Source organism: Ambystoma mexicanum, chromosome 6p, assembly GCF_040938575.1.
Source record: "Ambystoma mexicanum isolate Mex_15411 chromosome 6p, UKY_AmexF1_1, whole genome shotgun sequence".
Classification (NCBI taxonomy): Eukaryota; Metazoa; Chordata; class Amphibia; order Caudata; family Ambystomatidae; genus Ambystoma; species Ambystoma mexicanum.
In genome coordinates, this window is record NC_090935.1 from 1,265,547,321 (window position 1) to 1,265,571,013 (window position 23,693).

Genomic DNA, 23,693 nt, shown 5'->3' on the forward strand with positions numbered 1-23,693 from the left:
TACTAGCCAAAGACTAGCAAGCGCACATTTTCATGGCCTAAATTTGACTTCATCGATCGGATACCTTTGGCTATACAGATGAAGGTGCCAGTCACTGTAATCTGAAGGGCATCTTCACGTTTTGCCTGATTTGTCTTCTTGGCAATCCATTCTTATGGGTTGGAAACGGCAGAACACTTTTTGTCACTTAAAAGAACATTTCCCTTTATAGTTATCCTTTGGAATCTCTGCTCATCTATGAACAGTACCTCTTTTTCCTACATCCCTCTCAACACATATCATAGTTTATTTATATTTTGACCTTGGCTTTGGAAACTGGGATCGCTACTGTATGACTCCTTGGAAGGGGTCGAGTGGGGTTTGTGTGATTGAATACTTATTCTTGGTAACCACCCTCTAATTTTAGTTTAATTTAACAGCATTTTGTAAGAAGCAATTTCCACATCCACCATTAGGTGTCCCTATCGCCCCAATTAAGTAGTGAGAGAGAGCCTAACTTGAATGTCTTGGAGTTTCTCTAATGGTTACCACCAACCTTTCAGTCTGATGAATAGGCTTAAAACTACACCTGACAAGTCCTTTCTATTTTGTAAGACTTTACACCTGATTGGCCCACATTTTAAGACATTAACTTGAATGTACCTTTTCTAGGAGAAAGATTGGCAGTTAGAATGGCTGACTCCGACTCTGACTCTGAAAGTCCCCCAAATGCCGGATGCAAAATCATGACTTTCAGGCCTACAATGGAAGAGTTCAAGGATTTCAACAAATATTTGGTATACATGGAATCTCAAGGAGCCCATCGAGCTGGACTTGCAAAGGTACGTTTCTATTTTTGAACAATTTCCTTTGTGATTACCAGGGATAAGAGAGTACATATCTTGACTAGCTTGACTATATTGAAAGCAGAAGTTTATTTTAGGTTACTTGCATTACCTCACTGTAAATCAATGATGGATTGTATGCATTATTTAATCTCAGTTTAGCTCCTCCATCATGTAGTTCTCTTTTGTGATATGCTATTTACCTATTTTCGTCAGTGAATTCTTGATTTTTTTAAAATAATGCTTGAAAAAGTTTCGTTTTTACTTGCCCTGTTTTGTATTAGAAACCTTTTTAATATCATCAACTTAATCCATGACTACATTTCTGAACTCTATATTGAAAGAATGCCTTGTTATTGTCCTGCTTGAGAATGCCTTCTGATTGTCACTTGCATTTAGAATACAATTCCCACTGTCTGGTTGAGGAAATTGAGGGGTCAGAAATGTGAGGCAGACAATTTGATAAAGGTTGTTCACAAGTAGCCATTTTATCATATTAAATTTCTGTGCCTGTGAAAATAAGACTGAAGGAAAACATTCTAACATCAAAAGATATCTGCCCCTCACACGTATTTATTTTTTTCATTTATAAAGCACACAACAGCCCCCAGGCATCGCAGCGTTGTTACAGTGAGTTGTTGCTAGCATCTGTGCATGGTTACAGAAGGCGTCAGATTCGAACCTTTTATACATGGTTACAGCATAATTTAGTACGTGCAAATACAAGTACCGGCGTATGGATTGTGGTTAGTTGAAGAGCAAGCTTTTTAGGGCTTAGCAGAATGCCCGGTAGGAGGGCTCTGCTCTGAGGCTGCTAGGGAGGGAGTTCTATTGTTTGGTGGCAATGAATGGAAAACTTGTCCCTCCGGCTTTGGCACGCCTGACTTTGGGTGGTCCGAGGCGGTGGTCGTATTGTGTTCTTATGGGCCTGGGATGAGCATGTTCTTGTGAACTTTTGAGAAAGATAGGGGGGCGCCGAGTTGGTGAGGCATTTGTGTGTGATGGCCAGGGTTTTGAAAAGGACACACTCTTTAATGGGTAGCCAGTGGGCTGCTCTCCTGGCTCCTGAAATGTGTTCTTTTGGTTATGCTGGGGACAGCTCGTAGTGCATTGTTTTGAATGATTTGCAATTTCTTGAAGTTTCTGGTGGAGATGCCAGCAAAGAGGGTGTTGCAATAGTCTAGTTTAGACCCTATGATTGCCCTGGCGATGGTGAGGCAACTGTGGGTGGAGAGTGAGGGTTTGGCCGCGTTCAATAGTTTGGGTGAGTAGGTGCCGGAGTTGACCTGACAGGACATGGAGAGCATGGCATCAAGGTAGACCCCCAGGGTCTTGACTGTAGACGAGACGGTTATTCGGATGTTGTCTGTCAAAGGCCACATATTGGTCGCTGTATTTTTTTAATAGAGTGGGAGCCGACCCGCAAGATTTCAGTCTTTTAGGCACAGTCGCTTGGCTGCCATTCATGCTTGGATAGTGGTATAGACTGTATTGAGGGTTCCAGAGTCTTGGTCATAGTTACCAGAGAGGGTAGGAGAACTTGGGTGTCATGGGCATAGTTGGTGTAGGCTTTGCTGATGGCATCCAGGATGTCAAAGAGTGGTCTATGGAAATTTGTGTAAAGCGTGTGGGAGATGCAGGAGCCTTGTGGTACACCGCAAGTGATGGGGTGGGGGCTGCACTCGCCTGTTCTGAGAACACTCTCATGACTCCCTTTGAGGAAGGAGGTTACCCACCTGGATGCTTAAGGTGGGAGGTGAGCTGCAGTGGAGGGGTGGTGGCAAAGGATTTTGTGATCCACTAAATCAAATGCTGCTGACGGGTCGAGAAGGAGGAGTTGGGCTGGTTTCCCCCTGACCCTGATCTCGTCCGTTTGTTTTTTTAAGTCCAACAGTGCAGACTCAGTTCCGTGGCTGGAGCGGAAGTCGTATTGGTCTAGTCCTAGAATGTGGTGGGTTTCAAGGAACTTTTGGACCTGTAAGTAACCGACTTTATGCTGAATTTTCAGTAGAAAAGGGACTGTCTTTTTGGGTCTGTAGTTACTGGGAATAAGGGGTTCCAGTTTTTTTTTTGAGGAGATGGAGTACACAGGTTCCCTTGCGGTTGGAAGGCACTACACCTGCGTTGAAGGAGGCATTTATGAAGTTGGTGATGAGGGGGGGTGCAAGTGCTTCGAGGCCGTATTTGACAATTGCGGCTGGGCATATGTCCCCTTTGCACTTTGAAGGTTTTAGCTTTTCTATGATTGCTTGTACTTCTTGCTCAGAGATCTCTATGAAATGGAACAGAGGGATCTCCTGTACGTTTGCTCCATAGTCTGAGGCTGTGGGTTATAGGGTATCAATGTGCCTTTTTGATTTTGTTATTGAAGTGGTTCATTTTGTTGACCATGGCGATTTGGATGTTGGTGCAACAGGCTTCGTCTTTGTTGATAAGCTAAGGGGGGTGGGAGGCAGGAGTTTCGAGTTCTCTGTAGACGATCTCTATTGTGTCTGACTTAGCATGTGCAGTTCTAGCATTGAATGTGGTTGATTTGAAAAAGATAATCACTGGAGATTTTGAGGAATTTTAATCTTGTGACATCTGTCGGGTTGTTTCGCCAGGTGCAAAGTGTCTGTCTTTTTTTGTTGTGGAGTTCTAATAGCTCTGGGGTGAACCAGGCGTTTGAGTGTCTAACTGGCTTTGTTTTCCGAAGTGCGAGGGGTGCGACGGTGTTCACTGCCTTTGCTAATGTGGAGGCATATAGGTCTGTGAGGGTGTTGGGGTCCCTGGATTGTGGGTGTTTGAGCTCAGGAATGTTCAGGTGTGGCAGAAGCTGCTCTTTGATCTGCTTGCGGGTCCTGCATGCTAAGGCTGGCTGGAGAGGTATAGACATGGGTATGGGTTTGGTGGGGTGGGGGGATGGAGAAGTGGATCATGTGGTGGTCTGACCAGGTGAAGGGGGTATTCGAGTTGATAATTAAAGGGCAGTTGAGGTCGGCGACCCAGTCTAGTGTGCAATCTTGATGGTGTGTAGGATTGCTAGAGTGGATTTTGAAGTCTAAGGTCTCCACTGCTTTGGAAAGTGCCTCAGTATGGGTATCATGAGGGCCATTGAGACCCAGGTTGAGGTCACCCAGTAGTATCATTTTTTAAGGTTTTGATATTGTCGTTCAGGCCGTGGCAGAGATTTTCTTGGGAACTGGCTACGGCACCGGGCGGTCGATAGATAACGTGTACTCAGATGGTGCAGGTTGGCGCTATGGACGGTTTGAGTGATAGGATATCACGATTTCCTTCGAGGGAAGAGTTGACTTGCCTGATGGGTAGGGAATCCTTGGTCAGGAGGGCGACCCTGTCTCATCTGCCCAAAGGGCGGTCTTTCCGAAAGATGTTGCTGCCGGTTGGGAGGGCAAGAGGGAGGGCTAGCCCGGATGCATCTTGCAACCAGGTTTCAGAGACAGCAAGGGCATCGAGGTTGTGTGCGGTGAGTAGGTCGTTAATGTCGAGTGCATGGGCTGGGAGAGGTCGGGCATTGATGAGTGTGCATTTTAACACAGGATTGTTGATGCCTGGGTTACCCTTGATTCTAGGAGTCGAGTTAGTGTGGTTGGTTGCATCCAAGCTCGAATGAGGCAGTGTGGCAATGGCAGGCGTGATTGCAGAGGAGGGGGTCGCATCTTTGTAAGTCGTTCTAGGCAGGAGGTATGCAGCTGTGTCTATGACGGTACATATACTTATTTCAGCTGTTTGGCTGAGATTTGGCAAGGCATGCAATTGGCAGGGCTGTCATGATGCCTGCCCCCAGGCAGCTGGACCAAGCCCATCCGCCCCGGAAGCAGGCATCCGGACATTTGTTTAAACCTCAGAAGTCCCGGCTAGGGGCTATCTGGGTTCAGTCCTGGCACCTTAGGCGCCAGGCTCATAATCATCACTTACCTGAGGCAGACCATGCTGCACATGCATCCAGGCCAACGTGAGACCTGGAGGGACTATTTTTCCACAAGGACTACTTTTTCACTCGGGTGTGGTTCTAGGGACCTCTTACCTGGGACTACTTTTGAAGCTATTTAAACCACGCCCGATCTACAACACACGCTGCGCGTTATTCTGCATTTAGCAGCGTAACGCTCACTGTGTCTGCAAACCTGCATCCAGCCTTCAGCCACGCCCGCCTCGAACACGGAGCCCCTAGGAGAGAAAGGGAAAATAGGACAAGAGGTTAGATTACAGACTTTAATCCTCACCTGATTTCGGACCCTGCATCACTCCGAGCCTGAAGGGACATTCTTCCGGCACGCATTGCAGCCCAGCTGCAACGCCGCTCCATTTTCACCAGCCCACAGCATCTCCGACTCGGTGCTGCCTCCGTCACTTTTTTGGTGATTTTAAAACCTGGGGAAAAGACCAGAAAAAGCAATGTGAGCCATCACTTAAATTAAGACTTACCTGATTATCACCGGAGGCTTTATCCTTCAATACGCCGCATCTAGGAAAAAAGGAAAAGACAGTGAGCTAATCTCACGCACCTTTACAGGATAGTTTGGGTGATACAGACTCTTACCTGAACGCCGCCAGCAACCTCCAGACAGAATTTGCCGCCACAAATCAACAGGGAATTGCAAGAGTGAACTTTGGACATTTTGAACTCTTCAAAAACTTGGCAAACTCCGGACTCAATAATCGTCCAGAATCCCAGCACCTAAAACCAGTGAAGTAACTGGTATCGACGCACCCCTGCATGCCACGCAGGATGGAGAGCTCACCAATCAAAAACATAAGGTGAGGACACTGACTGGGAATATCGGAGGTGGCAAGTGGGGAGAACGGGAGCAGGGAGGGGGGTCTGCATCCACACCCACGGGGCTAAATACCTTTCTCCATCTACAGGAGAATATTTCTACGAGTCAAGCTTACAAGACTGAGGGGGTCCGTCCAGACAGTCATCTTTGCCCTACGCTTCACGCTGGTGGAAGCCGCAGCTGTCAGGGTTCCATCTAGGCCCCTGTGGGAACCAGGTGAGCGTAACAAGGGCATACATTTTTAGCAATGCAAAAAGTTGTATCTGGTTGAAGTATGCATACATTATTTGCTAAATGTTAATGCATACATTAAATTTAGCAGTTTAGGCAAGGTATACATTATTTACACCCTTGTTATCAATGCCTACATTTCAAATGGATTGTGTCCTCCCACGTATTCCTCATCTTAGATATATCCTTACCTGCAGCTTTGCTGCTTTGGGAAAATAAATTCTCCACCAGAGGGCGCTCTGCTCCAGTCCGTGGCGTCGATATCTGTCGAGTGTCGACGTCATCCGCAGAATAAATGGCTTGAGCCGTGCCCATTGGCCTCAGTTCCGTTTTTCCGATAGCTTTCGCTTCGTATCAAGAAAACAGCGCTTCAGTTCTCGTTAAAATGTCTTCGTCATCAAACCCTTCCACACAGAAAACTGGCTTCAAGAAATGTTAGAAATGCTGGAAGAAGATCTCGATAACAGATCACCATCAAAATTGCCTCTGGTGCCTCGGTCCCGACCATTGGAAAGACGAGTGCGGTTCCTGTCAGGCGATGACCAATAAAGCTACAAAGGAACGTAGAGGTAAACTTGCAGTGGGGTTGGAGTCCTCGAAGTATTCTTCAAGAAGGAAGAAAGGCTTGGCTGAGTCTAGTGAAAGACGTCACAAATCAAAGAAATGAAGGTCGAGGAGTAGATCTAGGAAGTAGTTTTCTTCTTCAAAAAAGTCAAAGAAAAGGCAACACTGGTCTCCCTCTTCTTCGACGTCTTCAGAAGAGATTATCACCTGCCCTTCTAAACATGATTCCCCGAAGAAGTGGGAGGCCTTCAGAGCCTCACTGTTAAAAATCTTTGAGAATGCTGCCCAGACCCCCTCAAAGAAGTCTAGTGAAAGCCATGTCCCTGCTCGTACTAAAAGTGACGGGAAGATCTAAGACAAAAAGATCTGATGAAAAATCGTCGAGGGGATCCTCCCTGATGCCTCACAAACGCCTACCGGTGCAAAAACCGGAGGCAATACTCAACAAAATGGCATCAGATACTCATCCGCCATTAAAATCATCATCGGAGGCTTCCTCGAAGCCTCTTTCGAAGACGTCTGAGTCCAAGGTGTTGTCAGGCCACTCAAAGACTCTTAGTCGAGTACTCCTTCGACGGCGTTAAGGGTTCCTTCGACGATATCGAAGGCTCCTTTGACTGAATCGAAGCCATTACCGATAACATCGCCGCACTTGTCGACATCTTCGTTAATTCCTATTACTAAATTTACTTCTGTGTCGAAGGCAAGGTCTATGCCACCGGAGAAGATTTTCCATCCGGAAAATAGACAGGATTTTTTCAAATCCATGTCCTCCATTTACGAGGAAAAATCCTCAGAAGAGGAGGATGTTTAACTGGCTGGTGTAAATGTTACGCTCACCTGGCTCCTACAGAGGCGTCGATCGGAACTGGACAGCTGCGGTCTCCACCAATGTGACGCGTAGGGCCGAGATGACGGACTGGACTGGCCCACCTAGCTTCGTTTGCTTGGCCCGTAGGAATATTCTTCTGCAAATGGAGAAAGGGAATTAACCACCCAAGGAGTTGAGTGTAAATCCCTCCACCCCCGCTGTTCTCCCCACAGATCACCTTTGATGTCCCCTCTTATAGTCTCACCTGATGGTTTGAAAAGATGAGCTCTCCATCCTGCATTGAGCGCAGGGGCGCGTTGATAACCAGTTGCTTCACTGGCTCGAAGGAATTGGTGAGTTCCAGAGCAATATTGACTCCGAGATTCCCGGCAAGACGCTGTAAGTATAAAGTTCGTAAGAGTTCAAATGCCTGACTTCCACTCTTGTCTGATTCCTTGCAGGTTGCAGCTTGACCCTAATGAAGAGTTCCTTGTGGCAACCGGTAGTATTCTGGTAACGATTTGTATTTTCCAACACAGTTCGATAAAATAATGTCAAAATGTAACCTGTTGCTTTCTGCCTTATTTAGGCGCTGAGAGAAAGTATGAAGTCTTGGGGAATAATACCTCCGGCGGTAAAATCAGGTAAGTCTATTGTGGTGAGGAGGGTTCCCCTTGTTAGTCCCTTTGTTTCACCTTGCTGTCCTTTTATTTCCCCTTAGGGCCCGGGGTTCGGCGAAGATGCAGTGGAAGCTGCGCCGACCCGTGAAGAGGAATAGTACCCCCTTGGGTAAAATTAGGTAAGTCTATGGGGGGGTAACTAATATTCCTCTGTGTATTCCCTTGGCTCACCTTGTGTTCTTGTCTTCTCCTTAGGCGCCAGAGAGCGGCGGGAACATGCAGGAGGAGACGGTGGAATGTGAAGATGCTGCGAAGGCCGGTGAGTTCAGCGTGGCGATGCAGCAGGCGTGGTGACGCGCATAAAATAACTTCTTTCTTCCAGCTCGAAGGCGCGATGGATTGGGAATTCAGGTAAGGATTAAAGGTATTGCTCTTGTTCTAACCTTTTCTCCTTCTTTCTCCCTTTTTTTAGGAGCTCCAAACTCGAGGCGGGCGTGGCAGAAGGCTGGATGCAGACTTGCAGGCACGGTGAGCGTTACGCTGCTCGATGCAGAATAACGCGAAGCGTGTGCTGCTCTTTGGGCGTGGTTTAAATAGCCTCCAAAGTAGTCCCAGGTAAGTATTCCTCCCCAGCCCCGCCCGAGTACAAAATAGTCCCCAAGTAAAGTAGTCCCTTCCAAGCCTCTTTTGGCTTGGAGCACTTGCAGCATGGTCTGCATCAGGTAAGTTTGCAGCATGGTCTGCATCAGGTAAGTTTTAATGTCTGAGCCTGGCTGGCGCCAGGACTGACTCTCCATATCAGCCTGGCACCATAGGTATCAGGACTGGACCCAAATAGCCCCTAGCAGGGGTTGTTGGGCTTGCTTAGGATAACTTGATGCCTACTTCCGGGGTTGCTGGACTTGGTCTGGGCCTCTGGGGGTAGGCATCATGACAGTAAAGTTTGGAACAAGGGAAGCTCCTGAGGAGTTGATTGTGCCACAATCAAAAATGGCAGGTCTATAGGAGTGCCTACAGACAGCAAGTGGTCTGAACACATCTCCAGAGTATGAGTTTGAAAAACCTGACCCTGCTGATCATGCAGATGCAGGATATAGATGATTAACGAGTAGGGTAACAGAATCTATGGGATGGAACAGAAATTCCCCTACTTACCAAGATGACATGACAGACATCCTTTTGGGGGGACCTCAACAAGACCCCATACTTCCTTTTCACATAGCTTTGCAAAGGAAGGTGAGTACTGCATGGGAAAACCCTGAGTCAGCTCCTGCAGTAAATAAAAAATTCACATCTAAATAAAGGCCGCCTTCTTCAGACCCTGAATATTTAAGGAAACATCCATCACCTGAAAGTCGCGTGGTTCAGGCGGCCACGTCTACTTGGAATGCAGCGTACCCTACAATTCCCCCAGACAGGGATGACCAAATAATTGATGCATGATCCCGTAAGATTTTTTTATTCGGGTAGCATTTCATTGAAATCTACAAATGTAACTTGCACCCTTGCAGCGGCAGCTGAACATATCCCTGATGGTGAGGAACTAGACGGGTTTTCTAGCCATAGTTAAGGATGGAAAGGAGGCTATGGGGGCATGCCTCCAATCAAGTTTGGGCACTGCTGACAGCATCAGTAGGTCCATGGCATCTAGTACTGTGCTACGCAGATTCGTGTGGCTGAGAACGTCAGGTTTTGCACCGGATGTGCAGGCCAGACTTCTCAATATACCATTTGACGTCTTGAGGTTGTTCGGCAGCAAGGTGGCTGAAAGTTTGCAGAAGCTGCAGACTTCTAAAGCGGCAACAAAGTTACTTAGTGCCGCAATACGGCAACCTCAACAACGCCCTTACACAGGCTCATCTTCCTGGAGGGGTCATCTCTTTCGATGTTATTCCTCATTTGGAAAAGGAAGGGGACAGGCCAGTCAAAGAGGACAAAGGAAATTTCCTCAGGGGTGAGGAAAAGGTGCTAGATCTGCCCCAGCAGCGGCAACTGTCCCATCAGACGCTACTGCAAAGCCACTCTTTGAGGTTTTGACCCACAAGACCCCGGTGGGAGGCAGAACCTTTCAGCATTGGGAAAATGCCGGGGCATTACTTCAGATGCTTGGGCACTGGAAACGGCATCCCAAGGTTACTGCTTTCTCTTTCAGAAGAAACCTCAGAATCACCCTCTGGGATACAACTCTGCCAAAATTCCAGACCCGCTCCTGTTGCAGGAAATTTTAACCCTGCTAGAGAAAGGTGCAATAATTCATGTACCTGTAGCGGAGAGGAACAAGGATTGATACTCCCCATACTTTCTCATCCCAAAGAAGGACGTAGGATTGAGACCCATCTTGGACTTAAGAAACTTGAACAAGTTGCTCAGGAAGGAGAAGTTCAAGATGGTTACCCTTTCTCAGATCATTCAGGCGCTCCAACTCCAGGACTGGTTGGCATCATTGGACCTTCAGGATGCTTACGATCATGTGCCAATCCATCTCAAGGACAGAAAGTACCTGAGGTTCGCGATTGGCAACTCTCACTATCAGTTTCGAGTTCTGCCATTCGGGTTGACCTCCGCCCGAGAGTTTTCACCAAGCTGATGGGGACAGCGAGTCTCAGAAGAGGAGGAATTCACGTTTACCCCTACCTTGACGGTTGGTCAATCGGGGAATGTTTTCCAGAACAAGCCCAGGAACATCTAAGCAAGACCTGCCACTTCCTACACAGACTGAGCGTCTCTCTGAATTTCCAGAAGTCAAATATGATGCCATCACACAATTTATCGGAGCAGTTCTGGATACTTTCTCGGGCAAAGCCTTGCCTCCCGAAGAGAGAGCTCACCACATTCTGCAGATGGTAACAAAGTTCCAAAATGCCCAGCATCTGCTTATGGCATCTTGCATTTTTCTGGTGCCAGAGGCCAGATTGAGGATGAGATCCCTACAGTGGGCCCTCAGGACTCAATGGTCCCAATTATCAGGGGAGATGTCAGATCTTTTGCAAGTCCCGACCAGAGTGGCACAAGATCTGCGATGGTGGGCTTGCAACAAACATATCCTCGAAGGAGAAACTTTTTGGCAACCATGTGTATGGGAGGACAGGTCTATAGGACCCCCTCCCCGGCTTACCCCACCTACGTGAGGCTCGTGGCTCGTCGGCGGCCCTCCATGCACCTGTGCTCGGGAGGCAGGAGGGCTGCTGATCGATACGCAAGGCCAATCGACTTGTACTGTAACATACCACAGACAACATTTTGAAAGCTTCAAGACTCCATTTTAGATATAAACGACCAAAACCCCAATGAAACAGCCTGCCTGCGAGAGCTGCAGCTCGGCCCCCGCTCACTGCGCACAGGGAGCCATGCACTCCCCCGGCGCCTCCACCCCATGGCAGATCCGCTAAAGGCCCATTCTCACGAGCAACCAGACACGAACGAGTATCAGAACAAACACTGCATCATTTTCCTTCCGCAGTACATCACTGTCCCCGAAGTGACCTGACTCGTGGTTTGAGTCTGGAAAATAACGAGAACCATTCCAATTGAACAGGCCTCGACCCGGCATCTAACCCTTAACAGTTCAAATATATGGTGTCAATAACCTTCCTGTGTGAACCCGTGCCCACATCCCCCAGACGAAGTGTTGACTACATACCAAAACCCACCGATTCACAGGGTTATTTGTAAATTATAATACGGGTGTTAGGAAGGGATGAAGCTTATAAAGTTAATAAAGCAAGAATGACCTAAGTCCATTGCAAGATACCATGTGCCTTGAAGACTTAATGAAAGGGCTTGATAGAGCCCCACCTAATGCTAACTGATGCTAATGCTAATGCTAATGCTAATGATTGCTGCTAGTCTACAAAGGAAGGCGAAAAAGCATTACTAAGAATACTTGTGTGTAATAAAGTGAAACACGTTTAAGTTGTTATAACCGAGAATGCAAATGCACGATTGTATATGAACATATTGCTTCTTTGCTCCCGAGTGCATGATCCAACCTGATGCTACCTCACGTGTTATCTATCTGTTGCCTTATGAATTACCAATACGTGTGCAACTATTGTTATGCAATGCATGTGCCACTGCCAGACTCTCATAGCCATGTATGAAGAAGTAAACACATTTATAGATAATAGAAATATGTACTCATCCTAATGATGCTAACTTTACTAACTGTTTCCCCGTATGATATATTGTGCAGCCCACACACAGAGAATCGCTTAGAGCCACAAGGCCATCTCCCCTCCTCCCGCCAAGGCCCGCCAGGGCTTGCTGGTGCTCGAGCAGCACAGCCTCACCTCCCCTCATTCTGCTGGACCCGCTTCAAGTATTCACCTCTCCCATGTTCGAGGCCTCCATAGTCGGCCAAACAAATTATTTACAACCTGGTCCTAAACCCCACCGCCTTGAGGGGACAGAGGTGTGCCCTTGCTGATCCAATAGTACTCCAGTTCACCCCAAGTTAATGGGCCTTGGAGATAGGTATTCAACCCTGTACTAACATATCATAAAGCAATTCCTCACCACATCTAACAGAACAGAATGACAAGGTAGCTCACCTTGTGCCCTCTGACAAGACGCACAGACTTATGACACCTGGTCAACAGGTCAAGTGTAATAGTACACTGATGTATTGGTGAAGCTTCACATTGCATGTTGTTTCTCCGGTCTCCTATTAGTTCTTAGAGTAACATATTGTAGGATTTACAGGACAATTGGAATCGTCTAAGGGATGAGTGTTTGTGTGTGTGTAGCCACAAGGGCAAAGTGTTAGTGCAGCCATCAATCCTCGACACAGACCGCGCCTGGCCTGGCAGCTCGATCCCGACGAGCCCAGCTGACCCGTCCACCCCACGTTGATGTCCACCAATCCTGGAGCAGCTCATCATTGTACCATCTATAGCTTAGTCAATGCCACCCAATCCCCGAGACAATGTGCCCCCCCATAGCTTACAGGATTTATGACGTGGTTTTGTAATAAATATGACTGTCTTTGCTATTGTCAGAAAGAGCGCTCTGAGCTTGCAGAGTCCTTTGCATGCCCTACTTTGATTATATAAAACCCCTTTTACATCACCCGCACTTGGTCTTGGTCTCATTCCCTCCTGGGGTGTGTCCTTATTGCCTCTTATTGTGGGGAGGGTACTGCCTTTTGGGGATGCTTGCTTTCACATGGCCGGAGATAACGGTAGTGACGGACGCCTCACTCACGGGGTGGGGAGCCCACACCAACAAACTGACAATCAGCGGTCATTGGTCTCCATCGGAGTCCAAACTACACATCAACCTTTTGGAGCTGAGGGCATCAGACTAGCGCTGAAGGCCCTTCTGCCCTCTGTATAGGGAAAGAATGTCCTGATAATGACAGACAACACAGTGACCATGTACTACCTCAACAAGAGAGGAGGAGTAGGGTCACTACCACTGTGCAGAGAGGGAATGCAGCTCTGTTTCTGGGCAATACAGGAAGGAATTTCTCTAACGGCAATTCAACTAGCTGGAGAGCAGAACACGGCGGCGGATGCTCTGAAAAGGCAGAGCACAGTATCCCACGAATGGGAACTAGCTCAGGAAGTCATTCAAGAGCTTTTCGCCCTTTGGGGAACCCCACAAGTGGATCTGTTTGCGACCAGTGCCAACCGGAAGTGCAAACTGTACTGCTCAAGGGAATTTCCTCCAAGATGAGCTCTAGGAGACGCGTTCGTGGTGGACTGGGAATTTCCAATCCTGTACGCGTTTCCTCCAGTCCCGTGATTCCTCAAGTCATCAGGAGGTTAAGAAAGTTTGGGAAATCCATGATCCTAATTGCCCCGGATTGGGCCAGGAGAACGTGGTACCCAGACCTTCTGGACATGTCCATCTGCCCTCCAATAGGTCTTCCACAAAGAGAGGACCTTCTCTCGCGAGAGGAAGGTCTGGTTCTCCATCCAGAGGTCAAGATACAGCCTTCAAGCATGGATTCTGAGCGGCTGAGATACAAAGATTGGGACCTTCCGGATGACGTAATGGAGATTTTGCTTTCGGCCAGAAGGCCAGCAACTAAATCTTTATACCAGTGTTGTTGGAACAGGTTCAATAACTGGTGCAGAGATAAGAATGTGGACCCTTTTCAATGTAATATTCCTACAATATTGTCTTTTCTTTTATATTTGGCCAATTTGGGGCTCCAAGTTGGCACGATAAAAGGTTATTTGTCTGCGCTATCCATTTTTACGCGCTCCTCAGAGGAGGAATATTATTTCAAGATACCTTATTATTGTACAGTTCTTAAAAGGGTTTACTGATGTGTTTCCTCCAATACTCTTTCAAGTACCTGTGTGGGATCTAAATTTAGTGTTGACATTTCTCACATGTATTCCATTTGAGCCATTGCATTCTTGCCCGTTAAGGCTCCTTATTCTAAAAACAATACTGCTAGTGGCAATTACTTCAGCCGGCAGGGTGAGCGAGTTGCATGCGCTTTCTAGCAAAGCTCCTGACACCATCTTTCACAAAGATAGTTGTTCTTAAGGTCAAACCCTCTTTTCTATTGAAAATTTGTCTCAGATTTCCACCTGTCACAAAAAATAACACTGCCTGCATTTTATCTTCCTCCTCGTGCAAGTAAGGAGGAAGAAAGATTACACAGATTAGACCCTAAGAGGGCTCTTAGTTTCTATATATCGAGATTGACAAAATTTCGTCAGTGTGACCAACTTTTTGTGGGATATACTGGCCGTAAATTAGGGCTGGCAGTGACAAAACAAACATTGTCCAGAAGGATAATTTTAGCTATAACTGTTATAAATTGGCTGGGAAAGATCCTCCAGATGGGCTGAGAGCTCATTCAACTAGGGACATGGCGACTTCACCAGCTCTTCAGAGGGGTGTTCCGATACAAGATATTTGCGCAGCAGCCACCTGGTCATCCATGCACACATTTGTAAAGCACTGCTCCCTAGACTCGACTTATTCACAGTGGGGTCTCTTTGCAAAATCAGTACTTCATACTGTACATGATTAATATTTATGGTACTCCCTCTTCCAATTCAAACTGCTTTCGGAGGCTATCTAAGATGAGGAATACGTGGGAGGACACAATCCATTTGAAGAACAAGTTACTTGCCAACTGTAACGTTCTTTCGACTGAATGTTCCTCCCACGTATTCCTCATCAACCCTCCCAGCCTACCCCACAGTACAGTTTACGTGTTTTACACTCAAAGTTCCTTCAGAGCTTTTGGTCAAAGGGACACGCCTTAATTACTAATTATTGACTACAACATACGAAAAAACAGAACTGAGGCCAACGGGCGCAGCTCGAGCCATTTATACTGCGGATGACGTCGACGCTCGACGCATACCGCCGAGGGACATCGACGCCACGGACTCGAGCAGAGCGCCCTCTGGTGGAGATCTTTTTTTTTTCCAAAGCAGCAAAGCTGAAGGTAAGGATATATCTAAGATGAGGAATACGTGGGAGGTACATGCAGTCGAAAGAACGTTACAGTTGGTAAGTAACTTGTTTTAATATTTGCTGTATGAGCCAGGCATGCATTGTTTTTGTTGCATTTTCGGCAGTGTGTCTGTTTATTTCCACTGTGTTCCAAGGTTCGCAGACCATGAGAGTGTTTGTAACGTACTTCGTTGGTCTGATAGGGTTCACGATGGCCTGCAGGGTACTGTTGGTGCCAGCGTGGTTGCACTTGTGGGTCGAGGTGGGGCAGAGGAGTCGTTTTATGTAGGCCATAGACTTTGTTTGCCTGGTCATGATGTTTCAATATTCGGCTGCGTGTGGCGGCAGCTGTGCAAGAGAGCTAGTGTCACGCACTGGGTGCGTGTCCTGAGTGGATGGATTCTGTCTTTCTTTTCCTCGCGGTGCGGATGGTCTAACTGTGGGACGTGTTCGGGACTTTGTAGAGGATTGCGGTCGTGCTTCAGGGGTCGAATACGGGTTAGACTTTATCTGGGGGCTCTCTGTAAGATGCTAGCAGTTGTGGGGCCAAATCTCAGGAGGGAGGCATGGCAGTGGCTCCGGATCGATCCCGAGTGTGCTGTACAAATGTGATCCGCCATGTCCCGTGCTAAAAACGTGGGGAAGGGAGGCCAACGGCCTAAACATCCTGATTTATCATTTTGTGAACACTTCTTTCTTTTTGTGAACACTATCCCATACTATTTGTAGCATTGCAGTAAGGATTGACAATATTATTTTTTAGTATAGGCCCTTTTTATTTGACTAGACTCCATTAGGGCTGTATTATTATTATTTGATGGTCATAGCTTGCTCCCATCTTAGATTTAGGTTTAGATTAGGCTTTTATCGTACCCATTTTGCAGTCGAATAAACACCCTTGAACTGTGCTTCATTGTGTCTATCATACTTTTAATACCATGCCTTCCTTACAACTGCTACAGAAGGGAGCAATATAGCTGGCTCCACTTCTAGAAGAAAACAAGAGGTATTTATTTATTCAGTGTACTTCCTTGTTCCCAATAAAGATCTAACAATGCGCCCTGTCTTAGACCTGCGTCATGTAAACATATATGTCATCCCACAAAAATTCAGGATGACAATGCTGTAGGAAGTAATCCCCCCTATAAAACAAGGAAATTACATGACAGCATTGGACATGAAAGATGCATACATTGCTATTTCAATGTCGCTAGCGCACCGAAAATACCTAAGATTCAAGGTGGGAAACGAACACTATCAATTCTAAGTTTACAAACGTCCTTGCAGGTGCGAGCTGCACACCTATGGCGGAAATCCATTCCAGTGTACCCTTACCTAGACGACCGGCTAATAAAAGGGGTCACACCTCAGTTGTGTTACCAAAATACTCAGCCAAGAGTTAACCCGCTTTATCAATTGGGCTTCTCAATCAACGAGACAAAAAACTGTCTTTTGCCCAGTCAGGTGAAATCATTTCCTGGGGCACAAATACGAACAGAAGACAGCCTAGTCTTCCCCTCCAATGAGAGGGTGCAAAACATGCTTTTTCAAATCCCTCAATACATAGTCAGTTGCCAGGTAACTACGCGAAAGGCCATGCGCCTTCTGGGAATGATATCCTCCTTCATTTACCTTGTAACACACGTCCGGTTGCGCATGCATCCAATACAAGAGTGGTTAACAAAACAGTGGTTGCAAGCAAGCGGTCTATGGGTCGATCTAGTGGTGGTTTTGCATCCTCTTGTTCTATCTGTGCAGTGGTGGACAAAGGAGAACCTTTTAAAGGGCAAGCCATTCAGCACCCTAGCAGCAACTACAGATGCATCGCTATCAGGATGGGGAGCTCATTTTTTCCAACAAACTGCACACAGAGTGTGTACACAAGTGTTAACCAGAGGCATAGCAACTTTCTACAACTGCTAAGTCTTCAAAGCTCTACACGCATTCAAACCACAGCTAGTAGTAAAGACAGTGTTCATACTAACAGACAGCACCACAACCATGTTTTACGTAAACTGGAAGGGACATACTCTCCAGGGCTGTCCAAACAGCACAGAACGTTTGGCTGTGGGCACTGAAATACATCATGTTTCTCCTAGCACATGTTCCAGAGGAACACAATTCTTTGGCAGACATACTAAGCAGAAGTGCAGAACTGCCGTCGGAACACGAGTGGCAGTTGAATGCAGACATCCTACGCAACGTCTTCACAGACTGGGTGTTTCCGGACCAAGACCTCTTTGCTACATGAAGGAGAAGACACAATACAACGGCTGCGCATCCAGGTATCCCCAAACAAGATCCAGGGGGAATGCTCTGTTAATGGCCTGGTCAGGGAAATGTGCATACGCTTCCCCCGCCAATTCCACTTAGCAACAAAAAAGTCCACAAGCTACCCCCAGGAACAAGTCTGCGTAATCCTGATAGCTCCTATGTGGGCGCGACAAACCTAGTTTTGACAACTGCTAAAGCTGTCTCTTTGTCCTCTAATGACACTGCCATGCCCATACAACATGTCACAGAACCAAGGGACAACACTCCATCCATGCTCTCAGACACTGAACTTGGCAGCTTGATTCCTGATGTCATAGAGTTTGGTCATTTAAACCTAGACCAAACGTGTATGGACATTCTAAAGGAAGCACGCAGACCTAACACAAGACACTGCTATTTCAACAAATGGAAATGCTTTGCCTTGTGGTGTAAGGCACACGACATCAGACCTATTGCCTGTTCACCTTCACATATAGTACATTATTTACTATATCCTTTAGACTCAGGCGTCGTCTTTAATTCCTTTTGAGCACACCTAGCGGCACTCTCTGCCTACACCACATCACAATAAAACTTTGAGATCGAAAGTGCATGTAGTGAAAGCATTCATGAGGGTGTTCAAAAGTTATACCCAAAAGTTGCTAATCCAACTCCAGGCTGGGACTTGAATGTTGTGCTCACAAACCTCATGGGGCATATACAACTGCTTTTCTTGTGGCCATTAAGTCAGTAAGGAGAGTGAGTGAACTACAAGCCCTTTTAGTGTAAGATCATTGTGTCATTATTCACAAAGACAAGGTGGTACTACACAAACATCCAAGCTTTTCACCAAAATTGATCTCGAAGTTCCATGTAAACCAATCCATAGAACTTGCTGCCAACACCCAAAGAATGCAGCAGAAAATAGCCTGCATACCTTCGATGTCAAAAGGGCTGTCGTGTATTACCTTCGAAAGACTAAACCATAAAAACTGACCTTTTTTTGTGGCGCTACCCACAGGGAGAGAAGGTGATCCTATCTCGAAATCAGCTTACTCTAAATGTATTGCCAGATATATTCAACTTTGTTATTCTCTTGCCAGTCCCAGAGCACACTCAACTCTGGGCACATGAGCTATTCTAGCTTTCATAGCCCCTAGATGCTATTTGCAAATCTGCCACTTGAGTTCCATTCATACCTTCACACAACACTAATGTTTAGATACACATTCAAGAGGTGACACACAAGTGGGTCAATCGGTGTGTGACATATCTGTGGATGTAGTTTCTTCTGTCCTAGGGAGAGACCTTTCCCATGGGGCAAGGGCAGTGTGTCCTCAGTACAATAATCCCCCTGGGGTGGTGCACAGGGGGAGGATCACATGGGAGGGGGAAACCCCTTATGGGATTAGGGATGATCCTCCCCAGAGACCGCGGTATCCCTGCCAATCACTTGACCCACTTCTTATAACCTTAACAACAACACCTTCCCTAACAGGGTCATGAGGTATAGTCACCTGGCTATTTCCCTAGAAAGTACTGGGTCTATGAAGATCACAGCTGACCCAAGGGATATCGGGAGTAGAAATACTAAGACGAGTACAAATAGGGAGGAGTTGAAAGATATAGTATTGACAACCACTGAGATGGAAGAAGATAAGCAGAGGAATACAGAGTGCCCCGCGGAACCAACATGAGCGGTCTAGACAAGTTGGAATAAGTGCTGGGACGTAGAGGAGGAGCAGAGGCATGAATAGTACTCCTAAGAATCACAATGCGCAGCCTAGTTGCCAGCTGCTTGTTGGCCAATGTAGAGTAGAAAAACATGTGAGACTCAGGAAGCAGTTGTCTAGTCCTCCCTGGAAGAGCTTGCACGGAGCAGGAAGATGGAAGGAAGCAGACCAGGATCCCAAGGACCAGGGCCAGTCCAGAGTGGAAGGACCAGAAGGCAAGCTGGCAGAAATAAGCCCCTGGTGTTCCTGCAGCCTGGGAGGTGGTAGTTGAAGGGAAGACCGCACTGCCCAGAGGAAGATTGAGACTGCAGTGTTTCCGGGCGGACCGGAGCTCCCTAGTGGTGGGCGTTGGTGGCACTCTCGCTGGCTGCTGGGAAATTAAGAGGGTGCAGTCATCTTCATAGTAACAGTACCTGGCAGGCAAGTGAACCAGATTTGTCCACCAACCAAAACAATTTTAGGGCCTGGGACCCACAAACGTAAGCAACACAAGTCATCTTCCTTTTGGCGGTATTTGGAAGCAGAGGGACCCAAGTATCCGAACACAAAAAAGTGGGGTCTGAAACCCACCACTATGTGAGAGTAACAGAAGTCATCTTCCTCGTGGAGGTACTTGGGAGAAAAGGACTCCAAGTACCTGCACGTCAAGAAGGGTCTGGGACCCACTACATGAGAACCAACCAAGTCATCTTCCTTGCGATGGTACTTAAGGGCTCCAAGTGTCCGAAAACAAATAGGTGTCTGGGACCCACTCTCTTGAGAACAGGGGAAACCACAGAACAATTCACGAAGGACTATACAAGGCAGAGAAGTGAACCAAGTTGGCGCAAGCAGAATGAAAGAGAAGCAGAGGTCTGGGACCTATGAGGCAATTGCCAAGAGAAGGAACCAGGGAAAAGGACACCTTTTCCCTGGTTGTTGCACAGCTTCTGTCACAGATATATGGAGCTTTGTTTTACTTTTAGGAACTTTGGGTTTGGCACTTTTTTGGTATTTGGAACTCTTTGATTGGGAACAAAAGAGACCAGTGCCCCACTGCATTCAAGGTCGCCAAGCCCATTTCATGCTGACATCATGCATGGGGAGCCTGTCTCTTCGAGAAGCATATTGCGACTATCTATGCCACTCAAACTAGAATAAAATGAATTAACATACAATACACTCAACCTCGTTTTGGGGTGGGAGCCTAGCTGATAGTTGAAACCCCCGAACTCGTCAAGCTCGCCGAACACAGTGAAATCTGGTGTTTCAGCTCATGAGAGGTTGCGAAGTAACCTGCATCAACAAAGGCAGAAGCCGGAAGCATAGCTTGCGGGGCGGCCATAATGAATGGGCCAATGCACTAATAGTGAGTGCATCACAGGAATGTATCGCAGACTGACATGCAAGTTCAAACATTGGACTAAATATTGCTATAGTTATAGAACTAGACAGATATAATTTAAAGGTTATGTGAAAACACCCATGCTCAATTATTTAAAAAAAAACTGGCTACTAATTATGATGTTACTTTGCGCAATGATATCTTGTATCAGTATATTGTAGGGGCTAGTGATAACCGTAGCCCCTCTGTTCAAAATGCCAATGGCGTGTATTAGTACCATTGCAGATGCTGCAGCTTTTTCTAATAGTTACATACAGTGCCTGCACTGCACTGATGCAGTGCCCATTTCTGCTCTCATCTGTATACCCAATAGGGTGGGATACTTCACCGCATATGTGGACGTGTCCGTACCGATCCATTAACAATGTCCATTCATAAAAACACAAGAGGTTACAGTGTCCCCTATGCCCATATTGCCTAAATCATTGGGAACAACAATATCTTCCAATGTAATACACTTAAGAAGATGCAGACTTAGTATGTGAAGGCCACTGTCTATCTTCAGTGACATTCTTCACTGGGCGTCCATAGGGGACCTACACAAATTGAGTGGGGCACTGGGCAATTTTGTGTCTGTGATGGGACTAAGAGAACCTGAAAAGACGTTCCCCACTGGTCACTCCAGTCGACTTGGGTCCTATCCATATATTGCATGTAAATAGAATGTCAAAGCACATGGGCTTGTGCATCATGTTTGATTACGTAAAGCACAGATTTTCAAGGTACGGGTAGATTTCACGTTTGATTACGTAAAGCACAGATTTTCAAGGTACGGGTAGATTTGCCCGAGACGCTCTTCACTGGGCACCCATAGGGGACCTACACAAATTGAGGAATTTAAGATATTATGAGAACAGCGGGCCACGTTCTAGAACATTGCAGCACTAAGTGTAATTTTTCCTCCATACTTGTCAGCGGTTGGCTGCTGTTCACTTAGGCCAATTTATGTACTTTGATTTACAGGATTTATTCCTTGGGATTGGCGTGGTCCTTCCCACCCTGGAGGTTTCTAATCTACAGAGAAGCAGAGGTCTGCTACTGGGTGAAACAGCCTGCACACAGCAGGTAAGTCATCCAGGTTGCAATCATTTTTACTCTGAGACACTACTGCAAGTGGAGTGCTGCCTTATACTGACACACTTCCTATATTGATTTATAGGCATGGGCAAATTACTTCATTTCCCAATTAGTCAAGCAGGATACCAGGTTGCCCGCTTTGGTTCTGGCTACTACCAAGGTCTGATGCGTAGTAGTACACATAGTGACTTCTTAAATTTTCCCAGATGCATTTAGTCATCCAGACGCATTTAGTCCCATCTGAATTAACATGTTACACTTGCTTCCACCCTGTCTAATATGTACATACACGTTTGGTTTTCCACAGACACCGAATACACATTGTGGTATTTAAAAACGTGATCATGTCCTGATGAAAGTCGAAAGTTACTAGAACATCAGCCATGTTTCTCGAGACGGTCAAAACACAGTGTCGACTTTCTGTGAATTTACGACACTTCAAACAAAGGACAGGTTATATATATTTAGAGAGAGAGCGAGAAAAAGCACAGCTGAGGATTGAAAGTATTTAACCTGGGGTGTGGTTTCAAATACATCATATAGATGTTGGACCTACGTGGATGATCGCTCTAAATGTGGTCTGGAAAATGTGGCTATGAGAATGGCTTTTAACTATTTTGTTATGTGAATACAAAATTGTATTTTGGTTAAACAAATAGAAATGATTTAGTGCAAACAAACTGAAGCAGTAGTGTGTGACATAAAGGCCTTAATCATTGTGTTTTGATATTTGTGAATGTTTGCCTGAAAGATCAAGGCACCCTTAGCATAAACATCAATGGTAATCTTGACAGAAGGACAAGAACAGGAAAATTATCTTGGAAGAAAGCCAGTGCCTTTTGGAAGGAACTCTGTTGACTAATACCTCAGTATTGTCAGAGTTACAATTCACCTAGTTTATTCCTATCCACTCACTGATTTCGACCATTCCATAGCAGTCTGCGGTGTCATTATCCATATCTGTATCATGCAGCCAGATATAACCTGTTTATCATCGGTGTAAGAATAAAATTTAAGACCAAATGAATTTATGAAACTAGCCTGTGAACACGCATAGATATTGAGTAGAATGACCATGTGCAAGGGACCTAGAACACCATAAGGAGTAGGCAGAGCATCAGAAAGAATGGTAGCAATCTTGACTTCTGTGTCCGTTTGAATAAAAAAAGATAGAAACCAGGATAAATCTGTATCCCAGAGACATGCCGCTTGTAACCGGAATAAAAGGGTAAAGTGGTCAGTGGTGTTGAAAGCAGTGGAAAGATCTTACAAGACAATACCGCATTTCCTACACCATCTGCCATTCCACGAATATCTGTGACTGATACCAGAACCGATTCAGTACCTTAATTAGGCTGAAAGCCTACTTGTTGGGCATCCAAAATGTTTGCTGATTTCACATAAATAATAAGGGCATTTGTGACAGCTGTTTCCAAGATTTTTGACACAAAAGTAAGAAGAGAAATCAGTTGGACGTTGCATGGATACCATGGCTCAAGTACCATTTTTTTTCAATGGGGTCCCACCCTGGCAAGATTAAAGAAGTCTGGCCCCACACCTTACATGAGAATCCTTCACAATGTGTTTGATAACTGGCAACAAAGGCTCTAGATGAGCTTTCACAAAATTACAGGACAGGGATTGCGAGAGGGGGGTCTACTTTTGAACACCTCAATGGGAGTCGCAACATTGCATAATGAGGGGGACAACATTCGAAAGTGGAGGAACCCTGATGTGTACAGTTCTGATGGACCAGCTGCAAGTATCGATTATTAGTACCCCAAATTGTGTTGATCTTCACAAAGAAAACCCTGGCTACATGTACAGTCACATCTGCCCTGTGAGGGCAAGATTCCTAAAGATCATGCACAAGGATTAGATAGTACATTAAGTATAGTGAATACCTCTTTGCTAGTATAGTATTATCTCGGGAGGTTAGCTCAGGGGCAACAGGCTCTGCTTGGAAGCAAGACGACACGGAGCAACACAG

The 23,693-nt window shown here is 46.2% G+C and overlaps 1 protein-coding gene across 5 annotated transcripts in view; it reads left to right on the forward strand.

Moving 5' to 3' along the window:
* KDM4C (lysine demethylase 4C) overlaps positions 1-23,693 on the forward strand; it is a 3,084,728-nt gene that overhangs the window by 148,444 nt on the left and 2,912,591 nt on the right. For 2 of the 5 annotated variants that reach the window (XM_069625930.1, XM_069625928.1), the window contains exons 2-3: positions 652-821; positions 21,590-21,691. In XM_069625930.1, the coding sequence (XP_069482031.1) occupies positions 672-821; positions 21,590-21,691 (252 nt within the window). In that variant the 5' untranslated portion in view covers positions 652-671. Of the gene's footprint in view, positions 1-651; positions 822-21,587; positions 21,692-23,693 lie in introns of those variants that run through there. The other 3 variants (XM_069625929.1, XM_069625931.1, XM_069625932.1) reach the window with 3 other exon arrangements.